A 19,339-nucleotide genomic window follows, 5' to 3' on the forward strand; every position below is an offset into this window, starting at 1 on the left:
AATATGTATGTATCAGACTGACAAAAATTAAAAATTGATGATATCCCATGTTGGTGTGGCTGTAGGAAACAGGAACTCATGATGTTTTGGGGAGTATAAATTGGTACAACCTTTTGGGAGGACAATTGGGTAATCTATAAAAATGTGAAATATATAGATCCTTGGACCTAGTAATTCCATTCTGGAAAGAAATGCCATCACAAGTAATGTTGAAAGGTGGTCACTGATGCACTGACTGCAATAGAAAAAATAAATTTAAACCTAAATACATCAATCTATTAATAGAAGATTGAGTACATGAATCAGAGTGCATCCAGTGCAATGGGTGTCTATGTATGGACATAGAAAGATGACTACATTAAGTGAAAATGGGGCAGAATCTTACGTATGTGTATTCTGATTCTTGTATTATTCTAGTAAGAATATATATGTACATGCACAGAAAAGTAAAAAAAAAAAAAATGCACATCAAACTATTAACAGTGGCTACTTTGAGATGGTGGGATTGCAGGGAGAAGGGCAGAGAGACGATTCCAGGCACTTCTGTAATGTTTGAATTTTTTGAAAAACAACAAGCATGTATTACTTTTGTAAAAAAAATATTTTAAAAAATAATGCAGTTTGCTTGGAAGAATAAACAGGTGAATAAGCTCTGAAAATGTAGCAACAACAGGCTATTAATATACTAAATATTTGCTCAAAAACCCCTACCCCCATGGGATTTTGCATTTGAAGAGGGAGGAGACAATAAGTAAAATATACAGTGGGTTAGAAAGTGGCAAATACTAAGGAGAAGTTGAGATTGCTGGGGAATCCCAATTCTAAATAGGGTAGAAGGCCTCCCTCAGGAAGTGACAAGTTAAAGATTTGGAGGTAGGGGAGCAAGCCAAGCATAAATCTAGAGATTTCCAGGATGCGATCATTTTATCTACAATAAACTGAGCTCTTTTTCAGTATTTGTGTTTTTATGCACCAACTAAAGCTTCCAAAAAGAAAAAGCTACTTAACATGATTTTAATTATGGTTTTAGGAAGATCAGTAACTACAAAAGGAATTAAACATTGTTCAAGATTTACCCTTTTAAATGGCACTAGCCTTAGACTGTTTTCAGCTGAGTTCTACCCAATCTATTAAGAGATCATTCTAAATCCTAGGAAAAGATGAAAAGCTCCCTAATTCATCTTATAAAGGTAGAATAATCTTAATGCCAAAATCTGACAAACAACATAAAAGAAGAAAATTGTGATTGATTAATCATCTGTCTTCCCCACTAACTTTTAGCATGTTAGGATACTTTTTTTTTTTGTTTTTTGACAGGATACTTTAAAAAAATTCCATATCCCTATCTTAATACTCTGGTAAGGAGAATTAATGGACCCCCGAAGATATCCAAGTCCTAATCCCCTGAATCTGTAAACATGTCAGGTTACATGGCCAAGGAGAATTAAGGTTGTAGATAGAATTAAGGTTTCTAATCAGCTAACCTTAAAATAGGGAGATTAGGAGTGCACGGCTGGCTCAGTTGGTAGAGCATGTGACTCTTGATCTCGGGGTTGTGAGTTCGAGCCCCATGTGAGTGTTGCGATTACTCAAAAATCTTTATAAAATAAGGAGATTATCCTGGATTATCCAGGTGGGCCCAGTGTAATCATAAGGATCCTTAAAAGTGGATGAGGAAGGCAGAAGTAGGGGCGGGGGGCATATGACTGTGGAAAAAGGCTAGAGATGCAACATAGCTGGCTTTACAGACGGAGGAAAAGGACCACAGCCAAGGAGAAGACAGAATAGAGCCTCCAGAAAGAAACAACTCTAGGTTGATGTCAGCCCAGTAAGACCCATGTTGAACTTCTACAGAACTAAAGGATAGTAAGTGTGTGTTGTTTTATGTCACTAAATGTGTGGATATTACAGCAGTACTAGAAAATGAGTGCAAGCACATAAGAGATACTTAACATTCATTTGTTGAATGGTGAATGAAACTGCAAAAACCCTGGGTCTACAGATAAATGGATAAAAGAGAAATAGATCATTCACAGAATACAAATGGCCAACAAGCAATTGAAAACATCTGCAGCCCTGCTGATACTGAAGAGATGCAAATAAAAACCTACCAATTAATAGACTGTTGTGACCCTTTGGGGTCCTACCCACCAAGTTATCCAGAAGGGGACTTGGGGCTTCTTAGGGGTGACTGGGCAGTGACCTCCAAATGCCGAACTGGGGGGCAGACAAAGCACTTAAATCCATGTTTAAGTTTGGATGTTGGCACTAAAGTTTTTCACAGCTATTGCTTGCTTTATAAGGAAATAAAAACCTCTGGAATTGGGCCAAAAATTCCTGAGAATGACTAGTAAAGGTCTTGGGGGTTATCCAGACCAATATAAAACTAACTGAAATGTTTATGATCCAAATATGCTGGGGTCTTTAACATGTGGTTTTATAAGCTGATGTTTACACACACACACACACACACACACACACACACACACACACACACACACACTGGACCCTTGAAAAATAAAAGTTAAAGGGAAAAATATTAAAAACTTATTACACCGTTAAAACCACTATTCTTTACTCATTGCCCATTTTTCCCAATAGAAGATGGTTTTCCCTTTTATGTTCACAAGGGTCCCTGACATTTTTCTTTTGTTTTTACATAATTGATACTTTGTTTATATAGTACTAACAAAGAGACTTACCTGTATCTAAACAGTGTAAACCTCATTGCAAGATATTTAGAAACAAAGCATAAACCAATATAAGCCACTGCCCCCACCACCCACCATTGTGAGTTTTATGAATTCACATCTATTTGTGAAGAATGTTGTTCTTCTTAAAGCCCCAAGCAGAATAATAATGATTAATGCATCATGGAATTATAATTATATCCAAAACTTTAATCAATTTTATGGAAACATGCAGACTCCAAAAATGTTACCAGATAGAATTTTTGTAAAAGCTGGGGTCCATGTGTCTGGCAGAAAGCCTTCTTTGTAAACTTTTTACATTTGCAGATATGGTTGCAGACTAGATGAGATGGCTAGGTAAAATTTATACTACCTGTCTTTGGGGCCCAAACTTACCATGTGTTCTTCCCTTACCATTTGTCAACTTTTCCTCTCTTGAGTTACTACAATCCAGCAGGGACAGTAGCTGAGACGTGGAAAAATGAATTTCCCAGCAATGATGGATTATATGTTCAATAATTTCTCATATATTCATATTTGTTATTATTGTCTATTTTGATATGAGGCAATATGCACAAACTAAAAAAAAAAAAAAAATACATAAAGACAACTGCCAGAGTAGACATCAAGCATGTATCCACCCAACTGCATTGTTCTGTAAACTGTAGGGTTTAGCTCAACAACAAAATGGCATGAAGTCCTCATTGATGAGAAATAGTTAAAGGAAAATAAAGTAACAGAAGTATTAAATCTCAGTTACTCAGTTACAATACAGTTGGAGCATTACTAGTTTTAGTTTTTGCATTATTATGATGATGATGATGGATGTGTTTTTGTACAAGTTAGAAACAGAAGTCAAGAAAGTTAAGTTAAAATGACTACAACCAGCCAATAAATCTAGCATGCTATGTGCAAAAGATTATATTTAAACAAAGTTAATGTTACAGTATTGGTATTTAATAGGTTCTCATAACATTCTCTTACACATTTTTGCTGTAATGCGTAACAAAATAATGTAGTATATAATAAGCCAAAAATTATGCATGGTGTCAGGATAAACCAAGTAAAACTATTTTTCAATGTCACTACTGTAGTCTAAATTGCTTTTGGTACAACCCTGTGATTATCAAGTTATATATATTACACAACTCTTCACCCAGATATTGATCCTTTGCCCTGTCCTCAATGTAAAAGAAACAGGCTTCTTAGAACCCTATTTTTCAAATCAGTTAGTGGGTTAAGAAATCAATGGAGTCAGCATCAGCAGTGGTACAGAATAGAGAAGCAAGTATCAACATGCATCAACCACACTAAGCAAAGCACTGCTAGGACACCTTAGCTTCAGGTCTCTCTATCATGTGCATACGAACATGTACTTAATGAAAAATGGATTTCTTACTAAGAGATACTGTCAAATAAGTTTGAGAAACACAGCCTCAGTGGAATAGTCATCTCCAATCTTGGGCCTGGGACTTGGGACTGGAGATGTCTGGGGCAAGCACTTGTGAAGAGTGGAGTTGGTACAGGGAGGGGTTGATGGGAGTAACGATGATTTGTGGGATGAGATGACTGCAAAGAAGGGCTAAGAAATGAGTTACTCGGAGTGTCTGGGTGGCTCAATCAGTTAGGCATCCGACTTTGGCTCAGGTCATGATCTCATGGCTTGTGAGTTCGAGCCCTGCATCAGGTTCTGTGCTGACAGCTCATTACATTCCCACACCTGTCCTCCACTCAGCCCAGAAGGCCTTGCTTGTAAGCTACTGGTCCCTTTTGCATATCACAGGATTTGGCCATGCACCTGCTGGCTGGCTGACTGGCCTCCCTGGTGGATTAGCACCACTGCCCCATCCACTTGTGGATGGGGCCAGGTTTTGCTCAATGCAGTTCCCTGGGGTGCTTAGCATCTCGCCTCATACTCGGTAGGCTCTCCATAGTTTATTAGTTTTGTTTTTTGACACACACTTTGAATGTGTTAAGTAAGTTTTGTGTTACAGAGATCCAACATGCATCCTGCACTGACTGGTGCCACTGTGTAGCCTAGAGCCAATTGCCAGGTTGATGGAGGGACTAGTGGCAGCCTCACAGGGTCCAGCTTTTTTAGCCCCTTTTCTGAAGCTTATCTTGAGCCAAGGATCATGAAGCCATCTAGGGCTCATTGTGTTATTTTTAAAAATATTTTACTTTTAGTGGCACCTGGGTGGCTCAGTTGGTTCAACTTTGGCTCAGGTCATGATTTCATGATTTTTCAGGGGTTCGTGAGTTCGAGTCCCACCCACATCGAGCTCTGTGCTGTCAGTGCGTAGCCTACTTTAGATCATCTGTCCCCCTCTCTGCCCCACACCAGCTCGCACTCTCTCTCTCTCAAAAATAAACATTTATTGGGGTGCCTGGGTGGCTCAGTCGGTTAAACGGCCGACTTAGGCTCAGGTCATGATCTCGCGGTCCCTGAGTTCGAGCCCCGCGTCGGGCTGTGTGCTGACAGCTCAGAGCCTGGAGCCTGTTTCAGATTCTGTGTCTCCCTCTCTCTGACCTTCCCCTGTTCATGCTCTGTCTCCGTCTCAAAAATAAATAAACATTAAAAAAAAATTAAAAAAAATAAAATAAACATTTATTTAAGAAATAATTATTTTTGGGGCGCCTGGGTGGCGCAGTCGGTTAAGCGTCCGACTTCAGCCAGGTCACGATCTCGCGGTCCGTGAGTTCGAGCCCCGCATCAGGCTCTGGGCTGATGGCTCAGAGCCTGGAGCCTGTTTCCGATTCTGTGTCTCCCTCTCTCTCTGCCCCTCCCCCGTTCATGTTCTGTCTCTCTCTGTCCCCAAAATAAATAAACGTTGAAAAAAAAATTAAAAAAAAAAAAGAAAGAATTATTTTTACACCCTTCAAATTATCTTCTCCACAAGAAGGAATGAAAAAAAAAGACCACCCATTTTGTAGAAGGTAGATGTGTTGGCAACAAGGAAGACAAGATCAACAGGCTTATTAGAAGGATGAACTAAGGGATCTACCACAGTTATTTCTGTAATCTGGTCAGTTAATAAACAACTACTTTCAGGGACACCTGGGTGGCTCAGTCAGTTAAGCATCCAACCCGATTTTGGTTCAAGTCATGATCTCACAGTTCCTGAGTTTGAGCACACATTGGGCTCTGTGCTTACAATGCAGAGACCACTTGGGATTCTCTTTCCCTCTCTCTCTGGCCTTCCCCCACTCACATGCCTGTGTGTGCTCTCTCAAAAATAAATACACTAAAAATAAATAAATAAGTAAATGACTTCTTTCAAATTGAAAAAACTTACTTTTAAGTAATCTCTACACCCATTGTGGGACTTGAATTTACAATCCTGAGATCAAGACTGGCATGCTCCACCCACTGAGCCAGCCAGGTGCCCCTTGTTTAATTTTAAGCTTTTTTTTTTTTTTTTTTTTACGAGAAACTTTCAATATAAAAATAGGAGTATAACCTACATGTACCCATTACCCAGTTTTTACAATTTTTCAACTTATGGCCAATCTTTTAACCATTTTTGAAAAGACAAGTTGTATTATACGGCTCTCCCACTACAGCCTTGTCAATAATAGGCCTTGGGGTGCCTGGCTGGCTCCGTTGGTTGGGTGTCCAACTTCAGCTCCGGTCATGATCTCACAGTTTGTGGGCTCAAGCTCCATGTTGGGCTGTGTGCTGACAGCTTCGGATTCTGTGTCTCCCTCTCTCTCTGCCCTTCCCCCACTCACAGTCTCTGTCTCTCTCAAATAAATAAGCATTAAAAAAAAATAACAGGCCTTGAAGGTCCATTAAAAAGAGAAGTTGTGATAGAACAAAACTGAACTGGACTCTACTGGGAGCAAGTGGCATCAAAACAGGCCTGTCGAACTGGGCTATAAAGATAAGGCACCCAGAACAAGCATAATGAGCGTTTTGTAAATTGGGAACTCCAAAATCAGAATTTACCTGATGAGCTGGAGCCAACAGTCAAGTGTTTCTGATGTGGAGGGGGGACCTAATGATGAAAAAGGGGCCACACAACTAAAGGACTCGGGGTCACAGTGAAGTCCTGGGTCCCTGCTTCTAAATCACCATCCTTCATATATATGCATCCTCAGCCATCCGAGATAATCATGCTGGGGCTCCAGGAGAAGTGAAAACTACCCTCATGAAGCAAAAGAAATAAAAAGCAGAGCTAGTGAATAAGCAAATGTAAATCATGATATTGAAATGTTTATAATCAGTTTCAGTATCACACACGTAGACCAGTAATGTCATTGTTTTAACACCAGGTCTACTTTTTGAGATGTAAAAGCATTTAAAATAATTTCATGTATTAAATTTGGGGGATTTAAATGCTTAGAAGTATTTAAGGAATAATTGTTTAAATGCTTGAGAAATTACAAGTGGTTAAACCTGAAAGTCTTCATGTACTAATTGTGAAAGCGCTTTATACATATTTAGAAACATGTTAATCACTATTTCAAGAACTGCCCATTTGATAAATTTATTAGATTAGTAGGTTGATCACTAAATAATGCACACAGAGTCACAGGTTTTTTTCCTCCACACTAAGTGGGACATAAAGGGTTTTCGAAAGCTTCCAGGATGTGAGAAAGGGAATTTCCTTTTCCTCACTCTTGGCCTGTGGACTGTGTCCTGAGGGTGGAATGCAGGTGCTAAGACTCCTAGTCATCCTGCCACCTGGATGGCAGTGGCTAAGGACAAGTGAGGGAAAGGACGGAAGAGACCTTGCTCTGTAAGAAGCCCTTTCTGGTGGGGTCTTATTCTGATTCCCCTAGTCCAGAATGCAATCTGGCATGAGACTGTTCACAACTCCCCCAGGTGCTTCCAATGGGCAACCAGGGCCCAGAACCATCCATCACTCAGACTGTTGCCCCCTTTTCCCTTTGCAATTTTATGTTTTGTTCTGACACTAATGGTACCTATATCTGTTCCTTCTCTCTCCTACTGGATTACGGGCTCCCAGGCAGTGCTCGTGGCCCTTCCTAGCTCCAGGCGACTCCCAAGTGCCTGCTGCTGACGGAAGCAGCAGAGTCAGACCTCACTTGGAATTTAGGTACTATAGTTAATGCTTATGGCACCAAATGAGTCAAAATCATCCTTGACGACACTCAGGAAGGCTCCACCCTAAAGCCTAATGTCCTGTCTCCCCATAATCATCCACACGGTTTCCTTCAGGGTGAGAACAGAAAGCTGCCTCCTCTACCAGGCACGAGAGGAAGTAGGTGGTTTATGTTTAGGGGCAATGTTGCATAAAAAATACACCTTTAAATACATGCCTCACCCTCAGCACAGCAGGATGCACACGCCATGAACAGCCTACAGGAACTAGAGTGACTGACCCTACAGGAGACACACATCTCCCATCTCACACCCACTCCTGAGCATATGGTCCTTACATCCACCGGTGGGTGGAATCGCCCACACCATTTAAACTTTGTTGAGGATGCAGAGCTAAATTCATGCGATGGACTGTAGGAAGCACATCTCTCCACTGTACAATTCCTTCCAGCTCAAGTAGGTTCCCCGCTTCCTTCCACCTGCCCAGCCTCTCTCCCTCCCTGACTGCCCTTCCCTCCCTCTTAAAGGCCGATGTCCCTTAGGATTCTATCCTTGGCACTTCACTCTTCTCCTTAAGGGCTCTCAGTACTCTGTAGGGCTCCTGAATCCATCCATGTAAGCAACAGTGAGACCTCCCTCCCCAGTTAGGGGAGATGTGGCCGTAAGGTTGCTCACTTTTGCTCTGGGAAGGTTGCTCTGAGGCAGGGAGAGAAAGAACTCATCTTTGTAGGGTACAAAGGAACACAGGAAATGCTCAATATTCTTTTTAAATGAATGAATGCATAAGAATGGGACTTTCACCACAGGACTCCTCCCACCCCCACCCACCCTGGATATAATTTGAGGACTAGGCTGCACTTGCTCATCTGGGATCTCAGGCCAGGCCTTCTATCATACCAAGCCACACCAAGCTCAGCAGTGCTCACAGGTCTTTAATCTATAACTGCCTGGCCACATTCCACCTCTCCCCCAGGATGGTGGGGAGGGACCAAGATGTATGGCCAGGTAGGCTGTATCAGCTCCCAGTCCAAAAGGGAAGGGCTAGGTCAAGCTGGGGCCTGGACAGGGGGCTCCTGGCCCCAGGCGATGAGGGAGTTGCTGGCCTGCGCAAGTTCGGTGATGGACACCCGGCCCCGCTGTCGGATGAAGTTAGCCACAGCAGTCAGTTCCTCGGGGGTTATGTAGATGAACTTGCCCCTGTCGTCAATCACACCTGTGGAGACAGGAGGGTTGTAGGGCTGAGCCCAGCCCTCTAAGCCCCCTCCCCACCACTGCATAAGAATGCCCACCCAGCCACCCCTTTCTGGCTCAGAGCCCTCCAGGCTTGCCTGCCTGCCTGGCCTCCCCTGGCTGCATCCAATGGTAGCTAGGTGAGTCAAATCAGGCTGTCCCTGTCACCCTGAGCCACTCCCAGGCCTAGGCATATCCCTCTGCTATGCACCCTTCCTGCATGTACACCACTTCCCTATCCAGGGCTGGGAGTGGGGAGTCATCTGGCCTCTGGAACAAGTCCCTGCCAGGCCCCCTGTGGCTAGACACCCACCCCCCTCCCAGGCCAGGGTCTATGGCGAATGATTCTCATCCCCTCACCTGTCAGAGCCCCCTCAGCCAGCAGGTCTTGGATGCGGTTTATGGTGTCCTACGAGAAAAACAAGTCTCAGAGCAGAGACGGGCACTGCCATCCCCAGAAGACAGTCACAATCGCCCTCCGACCACAGCCGACTCTCCTCCCCTCCTTCTCATGGCCACCCCCCACGTGACTCTGTGCTTCTCCTTTGGAGGGGCCTAGGGGAGACAGGACTCTGGTCTTGGGGCCCTGTAAGACCCATGAGAGAGGCTCACTTCAAGGCAGGAGAGGAGAGGTGGGGATGTTTGGCCATGAAGGCTGGCATAGCCTGTTTGCAAGACAGTTATCAAGGTAACTGGGTTTGGGCTGCCTCAGTTACAGGGGCTGCTGGAGTGATGGGTTTTGGGCTTTTTTCTTTTTCCTTCATCGAGTATAAATACAGGATTCCTGGGGTGCCAAAGATTCCTACAGTCTACTCTTGCTTGGGGACATCGACACCCCATCTTTCAGGCGGGCCCCCTCTGACAGCCATATGGGCCCCGTGGCCACATTCCACATATCAGGCCACCCACCTTCAAGGGCTTACCTGAGTCCGCAGGCCCACCTGGGAAGCCAGGTCTTCCAAGAGCACAACCTTGGACTGCTGCAAAGAGGGGAGAGGAGAGAGAGGGGGACCTTGGGCAAAGCCGCTCGGCATAGAAGCCCTCTGAGGTTGGCATGCCCACCTGCTCTGCTCTGGTGGCTGGCTAAGCAGGCTACATACTCCCATGGGACAGCCTTGTTTCCCTCACACACTACTCACACGCTCTCCCAGTTGCCTGTACACAGGCACACACGCACTCATAAATTCTCTTGTGGCCCTGCTTGCAGGGAGGGATCTGCCCAAAACACCACCTGCCCCATGAGCCACCTCCTGGCCTGGGGACTACCCTGGGACAGACACACATGAAGAGCTGAGTGCCGCTGCTACCTTCTCCTCTGCATCTGGCCATATCATTTCAACGTCATGTACAGGCCAAAAAGGGAAGCACCACAGAGATGAAGCCAGGGGCTGACAATTGCCAGAAGCTGACTAAAAAACTCACTAGGACCTGTGTATGCTGAACACAAGGCCAAGGAGCTGAGGTATATGTATGTGGGAAGGAGGGTGCAGTGCAAAAGACACATCCCCTGCCTGAGCTCAAGGCTGGCCGAGTAGACAGGTGAAAGCAGATGAGAAGCCCGGATGAGCCAGGGTCTTGGCAGAAGCAGTATAGCTCGGCTTGTCTCACCTTTGTTCACTGCCCCTGGCCTAGAGATCCCTGCGACCATGACATGCCACACTTTTCACCATCCCCTTCACACTGCTGAGGCACTGTGCTCACCCTTAAAATAACTATGGCTAAATTTGCTCAGTGCTTTCCATGCCTACCATGCTGTGTGTGCTTCCCTCTCACCCTCAGTAGAAAGTTTAGTTCCCGGGGCGGGGGGCAGGGGGAGGGGGGAGTGGAGGTGCTGCCGAGGCTCTACCTCTGGGTCCTACACATGCATCTGCCCCTGCCTCCCCTCCAGACAGCATAGCATGTGACTCGAGAGAAGGCCGTCTTTTGCGTTTCCAGGAATCTTCCATAGCGAATCAGCTGGAGAAGGAGTGACACGGTGACACCTCCTCAGCTGCAGATGGCATGTGACTGTTCAAAATGCCAAACTGAACGTTCAGGCGGGGAGGCAAGTGAGCGGCAGCTGGGCCAGGGGGTGGCGAGCACAAAGTGACCTGGCCAGCTGACCTCTACCTACAAAGCAGGGAGCAGGCACGGGGTTCTCAGTGACAGCTCAGAGTGCGAACATGGAGTCACCCCAGGTGTCTCTTAAGACCCGGCCCGAGGGGCTGCTGGGGTCAAAAGTATGTTTAGAAAAACAAACCAACCCACTCAGCCCTGGTCAGGAAAGAGAGGGGACTGACAACCTGGAGGAGCCTGGAGGAAGGCAGGTGGGCTGTATTCCAGAAGTCCTCCTCCCTGCCGACAACAGCGCTGGGAGGATCAACTGGCACAGGCCGGAAAGACCTCCAGGGTCCAGAGGAGTCTGGAGAACCCCCAGAAAATGGCCTCTGCAGACAGCCTCTGCAAGCAAGCGCTGCAACTGCCGCAGGGGGGGCGGGCCCTTACTCAGGTCTCTGCAGAGGAGAGGGGGAGCTAACGCTAGCGATCAAAGCTTTCCTGAAGGAGACTCAAGACCATGTTGCTGTCCGCTGGGTAGGTAGGGACGGCAGGTTCCAAACAGCAGCAGGAAAGTGTGAGAGAGGTCTTGCTGGCCCTCGAAGGTGCCAGCGTGGAGAACCGGCAGAGAATGGGCTGCATCAGAGGGGAACGGCGCTCTCTTCCTCCCAGTAACACCCGGCCCCCAAGCTGTGCGCACGGTTCCTCGCCGCTGGGAGGAGTCTGAACCCTGTTCCCTTTGGAAGAGGTGGGGGGGGAGGATTATGCAAGGCCTGGCTCCTTGGCACCCCCTAGTAGCACCCCCACTGCCGCCCCCACTCCCTCTGTACCCCTTCCCTCAGCCGCCTCTGCACCTGTGAGCTGCACTTGAAAACCTCTCCCCTTGTCGCATCCTTCGTGGGAGAGAAGTTGCTTAGCAGCAAAGCAGAGCAGGACGTGCTTATGCAACCTGGAGCAGTACCCGGTGCGGCTACAGACAGAGTGGGGCACACGTGCCGCCCCGCCCTCGATTCCAAAGGAAACATCATCCTGTTTCCCTGAAGACCCAAGTTGCCGGTCAGGAACACATGGCAAGAGATACTTGTTTCAACTCAGTGGAGGCTCAGTGTGACAGAACTGACAGAAAACACATGTGAAGAAACCTGAAAACACAGTGACTCACTGAGCGTGGGGTCTGAGGAGCAGGGAGACTGTCAAACCCTGACTGTAAGGAAGTGATTGAAGGCTCAGGCCTCCCACACAGACCGGGTCCCTCTCCACTGTCAGAGGAGAGCAAGGTCTGCCAGGAGCGGGCAGCTCAGACTCTCCGGTCCCCCACCCATGCCTGCACAAGCTTGAATAAGCTGCCCGTACCCTGGCTCCAGTCTGCTCCCTCCAGGCCGAGAGAGCACACGTGACACACACACACACACACACACACACACACACACACACACACACAGACTCACACGTGACACACACGCGTGAGGCAGGAGGCAGACATCCAGGCTCTGTCCGGTGGCTTCTTACCTTTATGTAGTTGATGAACTCTGTCAGGAAGCTGTGGGACTAGAGGGGCAGAGAAATCAGGGTGAATGTCCCCCCTGCAGGGGCCACAGGGGTCTACACCTACCCACCAGCCTGTGTGGGCAGAGCCTCCCAGAGCGAGGGGTGGGAGGCACCACCTCTCCTGAGGACGAGGCCTCTGGCTGCTAGAGGCTGCTCAGCTTGATGCCCACCCACTTCTCACTGCCTGACAAGGGCGGCAGGCGAGGAGCAATGGGGCATCTGAGATGGGGTGGTGGGCTTGGTGGGCATGGGGAAGGGCTTCCCAGGGGCAGTGTGGACCCACCTGTTCCTCAGTCATGGTCTCACCCACACCTTCCTCCTCCACCACGAAGGCCTCCTTCAGTTTCAGGTACTCCTCATGTTCCCGCTGGGCCTGCTCCTCCCGAGCCTTCCTCTCTTCCTCCTCCTGTGGACAACAGTCAGGTACTGTGGGGCAGATGCCCACCCCATCCCTATTCTGGGCTCTGCTGCCCCCACAGCGCACCAGGGCACACAGTCCAGCCCTCTCTCAGTTCCTTCAAGACTCTGCTCTCTCAACCTCAAGCTGAGCTGCAGGCAGAGGCCCCTCTTCTCACCAGTTTCATTACCTCCCAGACACATGCCCCCTCTCCTTGAAAATCCTTCCGTGACCCCACCCCACAGTACCTTGCAATCACCCCTCCTCCTTCTCTTCCTGTCATGTCTGAACTTTGTGGACAAACACCCAGGCTCCATTTCCTCATCACCCTTTCACCCCTCCTGCCTACTCCAGTCTGACTTCTCCACCAAAACAAGTGCTACAGTCCCACCCCTGCCCTCCATCCCACCAAATCCAAGGGACAACCATCAGCCTCACAGCCTCTTAGTGGTGCCGGGAGAGCTGACCATTTCCTCTTCCCTTGCTTGGCTTGCAGACCCCACCCTCTCCAGGACTTCCTCCTGCTCCTTGGGCCATTCTCCCCACCTCCTCCTTGCTCAGCCCTGTCTCCCCCCCCCTCCCCCCCTCCCCCCCCGCGCCACAACTTCCTCGGGTCACCTTGCCATGCCCACAGCATCAACAACCATCTCCTCGCCAGTGACTGCCACAGTTGTACCCCTGCCCAGATCTTTCCTCCCACGTGACACATCCACTGGGCCATCTCACAGGCACTTCAAATTGCTTATGTCCCAGAAAGACCCTGTGATCTACTCCCCACACGTCCGGTCCTCCTCCTGGGTCCCTGGCTCAGTGAGTCACACAGCCATCTGGCCACCTGGTCAGAAATAAAGTCCTATCTACCACTTCTGCCTTCAACTTCCGGAAAACTTCTCAGTCCATCCGTGTTGCTCAATCACCACCACCACCTAGTGCCATAGCCTCCCCCCCAAGTCATCCTATTTTCCACAGCTCTCAAAAAGATCTTTTTAAAACACATAGCTAAAGCTGGGGCAAAGAACATATAAAATGAACCTGGTGCATCTTGTGGTGCCAGAAAGAAAGTACTCAGGAAACCAAACAATGAAGTTACGTCAAAGGTACATGAGAGCCAATTGCGAGAGCTCCCAATGGTCTATATAATAAGATAAGTAAGACAATATTGGACTCTAACACAACATACAAAATAAATATCCTCTAGTCTGTGTAGATATAAACAAACAATTATATAAATAAAAAAGAAAAAGTATAGCTCTGGAACAAAAAAATTCCCAATACTTTGTGTAGATACTCTCCTCTGAAAGAGGTGGAGAATAACTCTACCCACCCCTTAAGTGTGGGCTGTGCACAGTGACTTGTTTCCAAAGAAGTACAGCAAGGAAGGAGTTAACATTCCAGTGCAGAAATCTGGCAAATACAACCTGAGCCAAGCAATCAAGGTTAACATCAGTAAAGACAAGTTGACAACATGTATCTTTGATACAATGAGAACGGCACTTCACCTGTGACCTTCCTCCCAGAAATCCATAAGCCCAGTCCAATTATGAGAAAAAAACCCATCAGTTGAACGCAAACTGAGAAATGTTCTATAATACTTGCCTGATATTCCTCAAAACTATCAACGTCATCAAAAGCAAGGAAAACCTGAGAAAATGTCACAACCCAGAGAAGCCTAAGGAGACATGGTAACTAAATGTAATGTGGTATCCTGGATGCAACCCTGGAAAAGGAAAAGGAAAAGGAAAAGGAAAAGGAAACGGAAAAGGAAAAGGAAACGGAAACTGGAGGAAAATTAATGAAATCTGAATAATGTATGGGGTTTAGTTAAAACAACATATACTGGGGCGCCTGGGTGGCTCAGTTGGTTAAGCATCCAACTTTGGCTCAGGTCATGATCTCACGGTTCATGAGTCCAAGTCCCAAATCAAGCTCTCTGCTGTCAGCGCAGAGCCCACTTCGGATCTTCTGTTCCCCTCTTTCTTTGCCTCTCCCCCACTCGCATGCGCTCTCTTGCTCTCTCTCAAAAATAAACATCAACAAACAATGTGTCAGTACTGACTGTGAGAAATATACCACCTTAAGATAAGATGCTAATAACGGGAAACTAGGTGCAGGAAAGGAGAATCCTTTCCTAAAGGTCATTTAGGGTCCATTACACAATATCAATACTCAAAAAGGTAAAAAAAACCCTTTCCACTAATGCCTCCTCTCTGCCATGGTCTGGCCCATCTGCTATGGCACCCACAGCCAGGCTTTCTGCCATCCAGGGTCCCTGGACAATAGGACCAGTCAGAGGCCAAGGGCCAGCTTCCCCCAGCTGGGAAGCCCTAGCTCTCACTCTATATACACACCACAGCTTTGTGATGTTCCTTTTCTCAAGCACTCGTTCTCAGAAAGGGAGCCACTGGCAAACAAATGCTCATTAACCACCTTTACTGCAGAGGCCCCCATTCTCTGGGCATCTATCTTCTCCATGGCAGGCCCTAAACAGGACCTGGATCAGGCAGGATCCACCAACTCTTACAATGACCTCTAACAATTTCAAGGCCCTTAGGGTCCAGACCCCACCCCCCCTCTGACCCCTCTCCTTCTTGCTTACCTTGTTCCAGCCACTCTAGCCATCTCAATTTTCTTTAAATGCTCACTTTCCTTTAAATGGTATGCTCAATAAGCCAAATGAACAAAAATCCCCATCTCAGGGGCACCTGGGTGGCTCAGTCAGTTGAGTGTCCAACTTCGGTTCAGGTCATGATCTCGCTGTCTGTGAGTTCGAGCCCCGCATTGGGCTCTGTGCTGACAGCTCAGAGCCTGGAGCCTGTTTCAGATTCTGTGTCTCCCGTGCTCGCTTCGGCAGCACATATACTAAGATTCTGTGTCTCCCTCTCTCTCTTCCCCTCCCCCACCCATGCTCTGTCTCTCTCTCTGTCAAAAATAAATAAACATTAAAAAAAAAAAAAAAAATCCCCATCTCAGGCTCTGCTTTTCAGCAGCAGCTTTATATAGGTTGTGTTTAGAGTCCAGGGCCAAATAAACCAGGGCCTGCTCCTGAACCCAGTCCATGGCTCATCTTCTAGGTTAGGTGTGGGGAGATGCACAGGAAGCAAGGCTGCCTGGTCAGGGCTCAGAAGTTGGGGGGAGGGGGGGTCTGCCTCACCTTTTGTTCCTCCTCCAGGCGAAGGCGCTCCTCCTCTTTCTTCCATTCTGCCTCACGCTGGGACTCAAGGCGTTTCCGCTCCTCACGTTCAGCCTCCTCTGCCTGGAGAGAGGCCTTTGTAGGGGGCATATTCCCACTCCCAACTAGAGTTTGCCCACCTCACAAACAGGCCAGGGAAGGTAATGACTGGGCCGGACCATAGACCCAAGCTGCAGGAGACAGAGCCAGGCAAGCAGCGTGCAAAGAGCCCAAGGTAAGGTTCTGACATGGGGGACAAGAAAGGCAGGGCCCTTTCCCATTTCCCAGAGCTGCACCCCATCCCTCCTGCTTGCCTCACGCTGGGCTTTTCGCGCCTGTTTCTCCTCTAACTTCCGTAGTTTCTTGGCTCCAATTTTCCCTGACAGGTGACTTTCCACTGGCTTCTCGATACCTTCTTCCTCTTGGGCTGAGAACAGTCAAAGAAAGACATTTCAGCTCCTGGAGAGGACCAATGAGGATGAGTCCATCCTACTCCTTGTTCCTCTCCACATTGTCAGGGGAGGGGGGATGGGAACCCCTTCCTCCCACCTGTAAATGTCACTAGCCCAGTTCTGCCCTCCAAAGACATCTGTCGTGAACATAGAAATTCACACTCTGAGTGCGTGTATGCCAGAAAGTGTGTGTAGAGTGTGTGTTGAGGATAGCAGATAAGGTGGGGTAAGGGTGAGAGAATGATGGGGCAAAGGAACAGATGATAACTTTTGATGCTGCATAGCTACAAAAAGGGAGGCGTTGGGTTCCAATATCTGAGTGTCTGAAAATCCCAGTCAGGCATATCTGGGCTTGCAGAGTTCTCTGGTTTGTTTCTGAGCCAAACCTCCAGGGAAGGATGGCCCCATGGGGAAATGTATCCCCACCTCATATCTGAAATTGTCCTCACTGTGGTCAGGAACGGCTGAGGGTTCTGGGCTCAACGCCTGGCCAAAAAAGATAGCTCCAACCCCAAGACTACCTAAAGTTAAGACCAGCTAAAGGTTAGCTGTTGATGCCGGGGCAGCAGGAACGTCTGATCCCAAGTTTGAGACAAGGGGGATGGTACCACAGAGTGACTCTTTTTTGAGTCAAAAGGGGCTAATTCCCAGAAGTACAAGGGCAAAAGCCCCAAATGCCTCTTCCTCAGGCTCACACCAGATTTCAGCACTGGAGAAGAGATATTTTTTCCCACAATCCCAGGGGCTCTGTTGGTCTCCCAGGGATAAGGACGCTTCTGTCAACAAATTTCTCCAACCTCAAACACAGGTGATCTCACTTCAGGAACTACAGAAGCTCTTGGCTAGGCACTCTGGCCCTAGAGTGAGGCTCTCAGAAAATGAGTGTGCCGAAACTACTAAGGTGCTGGGATATGAGAAGTAGACTAAGGAACTTTCTGGGTCAATCTGAAGATCTCTGCCCTCTTGCTTAGACACTGAAAACCAAGATAAAGGAAGAGGGGGCTGGCCTAATAGAATAGGGGTCAGGGTCCAGAACTGCTGGTTTCTGGGACCAAAGGATGGGTCTCAAGTATTCCCTACTCCAACTTTATCTTGTGGCTCCCAGACATATCTCCTATACTCTAGCTTCACACTCCACTCTTCCATCCAGCTTTGGAGGTCCCCTTATGCCCTTAAACAGCCCCTTTCCCCTCCAGGCTGGGCCCCTCTCACCTGGGATGATGGCCTCCTCCTCATTCTCATCCACCTCTGCCCAGGCAATACGCTGAGCTCGACGCTGGGCCTGCAGGCGGCTGCCCAGGTCCCTCCGGCGCCGGGGCCTGCCCCCTGCTCTCTGCTCCTCAGGGTCCAGGGGCTGAGGCTGGGCCACTGAGCCTGCTACTACAGGCTGCTCCTCATTGTGCAACGACTCCTGGCCAGCTGTAGGGAAGAGAGGAACCACAACACTGTCTAGCAACCCAATCCACCTGAAAGCAGGGGAGAACCCCGGATGTCTCACCCTCCACTTAACGTTCTCCAGGCTCCTGCTGCCCAAAGCACAAAGCCCCAATTTTCTCAGATATTAAGGCCTTTATAACCCAGACCCACACCTTGGTCCTATGCAGCAAGATCATCCGTTCCCTCTTGCCTTTGTCAATACCTTTCCATCCAGTCTGTCAGGATACTGCCACCCTGCAAGACAGAGATGAAGCCCTACCTCCTCCAGGAAGCTCACCCTGACCTCTCCAGACTTCATGTGAATTCCCACTGCAGGACTGCATTTATTGCTTGCCTCAACACCACCTGCCATAGTTTTATAAGGCATGCTAACCAGGAGCACACCTGCTCCCGGGGGCTGTGTGTTTCCTTCCAGGAAGACTTCTTGGCTATCTGCTTTACCTCAGCTTTCTCTCTCCTGCCCTTGGAGCATGTAGGTGCTCTGAAGTAACTCGTGGGCCCAGGGAGGGGAAGAGACTATATATACACAATCCACATAACGACAGGAAATGGGAAATGACAAGAGGAAGAGAATGATAGGAGTATCTGAACTGTACCCTGGCAGATGACATGGCCTCATGGTCGGGGTACAGAACAGGGAAGGTGCTCTCTTTGAAGGGGAAGGACAGAGGCTCAGGTAGTTACAGCTCGTAGGTAAGCACAAAACACTCAAGTGCCCCCTTCTTGGCATCCACTCTGGAGCCGGCCTGGGTGGGACGGGAAACCCCGGCAGCCTCTCCGTTGGGTGCCCCAATGAGGGAAGGGAGTGTGTCCGCCAGGGCCTGGCCCCTCTGGGTCTGGAGTGTCGGAAGGCGAGGAGAGGAATTGAGAGAAGCTGTCTCTGAGGCTAGGAGAGAGGTGTAGAGCGCTGCCATCCACTCGGCGAGTAGGATTAGAGCACTACGTCTCCGCCCGCTCCCCGACGCGCAGGAATGCGCATGCGTGCAGCTGGCCTGAAGCGCGACGAGCGCCAGCCGGCGCGGAGCAACTCTTCGGTCCAGGCAAACAAGGCCAGCGCATGCGCAGAAGCCGCGGTGCGATGGCCTACAAAGGCTCAGGCCAGAGAACGCGTCCCCACCGGTCCTGGAGCGAAGGTATCTCTTACCTGCTGTTGCCCGGCCCCTGCTGCGAGTCAGGAAAAAGATAAGGCCGACAAGCAGAGCCGCTGCCACCAAGTACACCACGGGGCCCACCATGACGAAAGCTTTCAGGCGGAACAAGCTCGTCCACCTTGAGGCCGGATCTCCCGGGCCCCGCCCAACGTCCACATGGCCC

General features: G+C 48.3%; 1 protein-coding gene across 1 annotated transcript; it reads right to left on the minus strand.

Annotated features, from left to right (window-relative positions):
• Positions 1-6,886: 6,886 nt before the first annotated feature.
• DDRGK1 (DDRGK domain containing 1) lies at positions 6,887-19,339 on the minus strand. The gene is made up of 9 exons (XM_045445163.1): positions 19,170-19,339; positions 17,801-18,007; positions 16,451-16,563; positions 16,119-16,220; positions 12,854-12,976; positions 12,532-12,570; positions 9,912-9,968; positions 9,349-9,397; positions 6,887-8,971 (listed from the first exon to the last, which is right to left on the minus strand). Exons 1-9 carry the CDS (start codon positions 19,258-19,260, stop codon positions 8,805-8,807), a joined length of 948 nt encoding a protein of 315 aa, XP_045301119.1. The 5' UTR covers positions 19,261-19,339; the 3' UTR covers positions 6,887-8,804.

This window comes from Leopardus geoffroyi, chromosome A3 (assembly GCF_018350155.1).
Source record: "Leopardus geoffroyi isolate Oge1 chromosome A3, O.geoffroyi_Oge1_pat1.0, whole genome shotgun sequence".
In the NCBI taxonomy this organism is placed as follows: Eukaryota; Metazoa; Chordata; class Mammalia; order Carnivora; family Felidae; genus Leopardus; species Leopardus geoffroyi.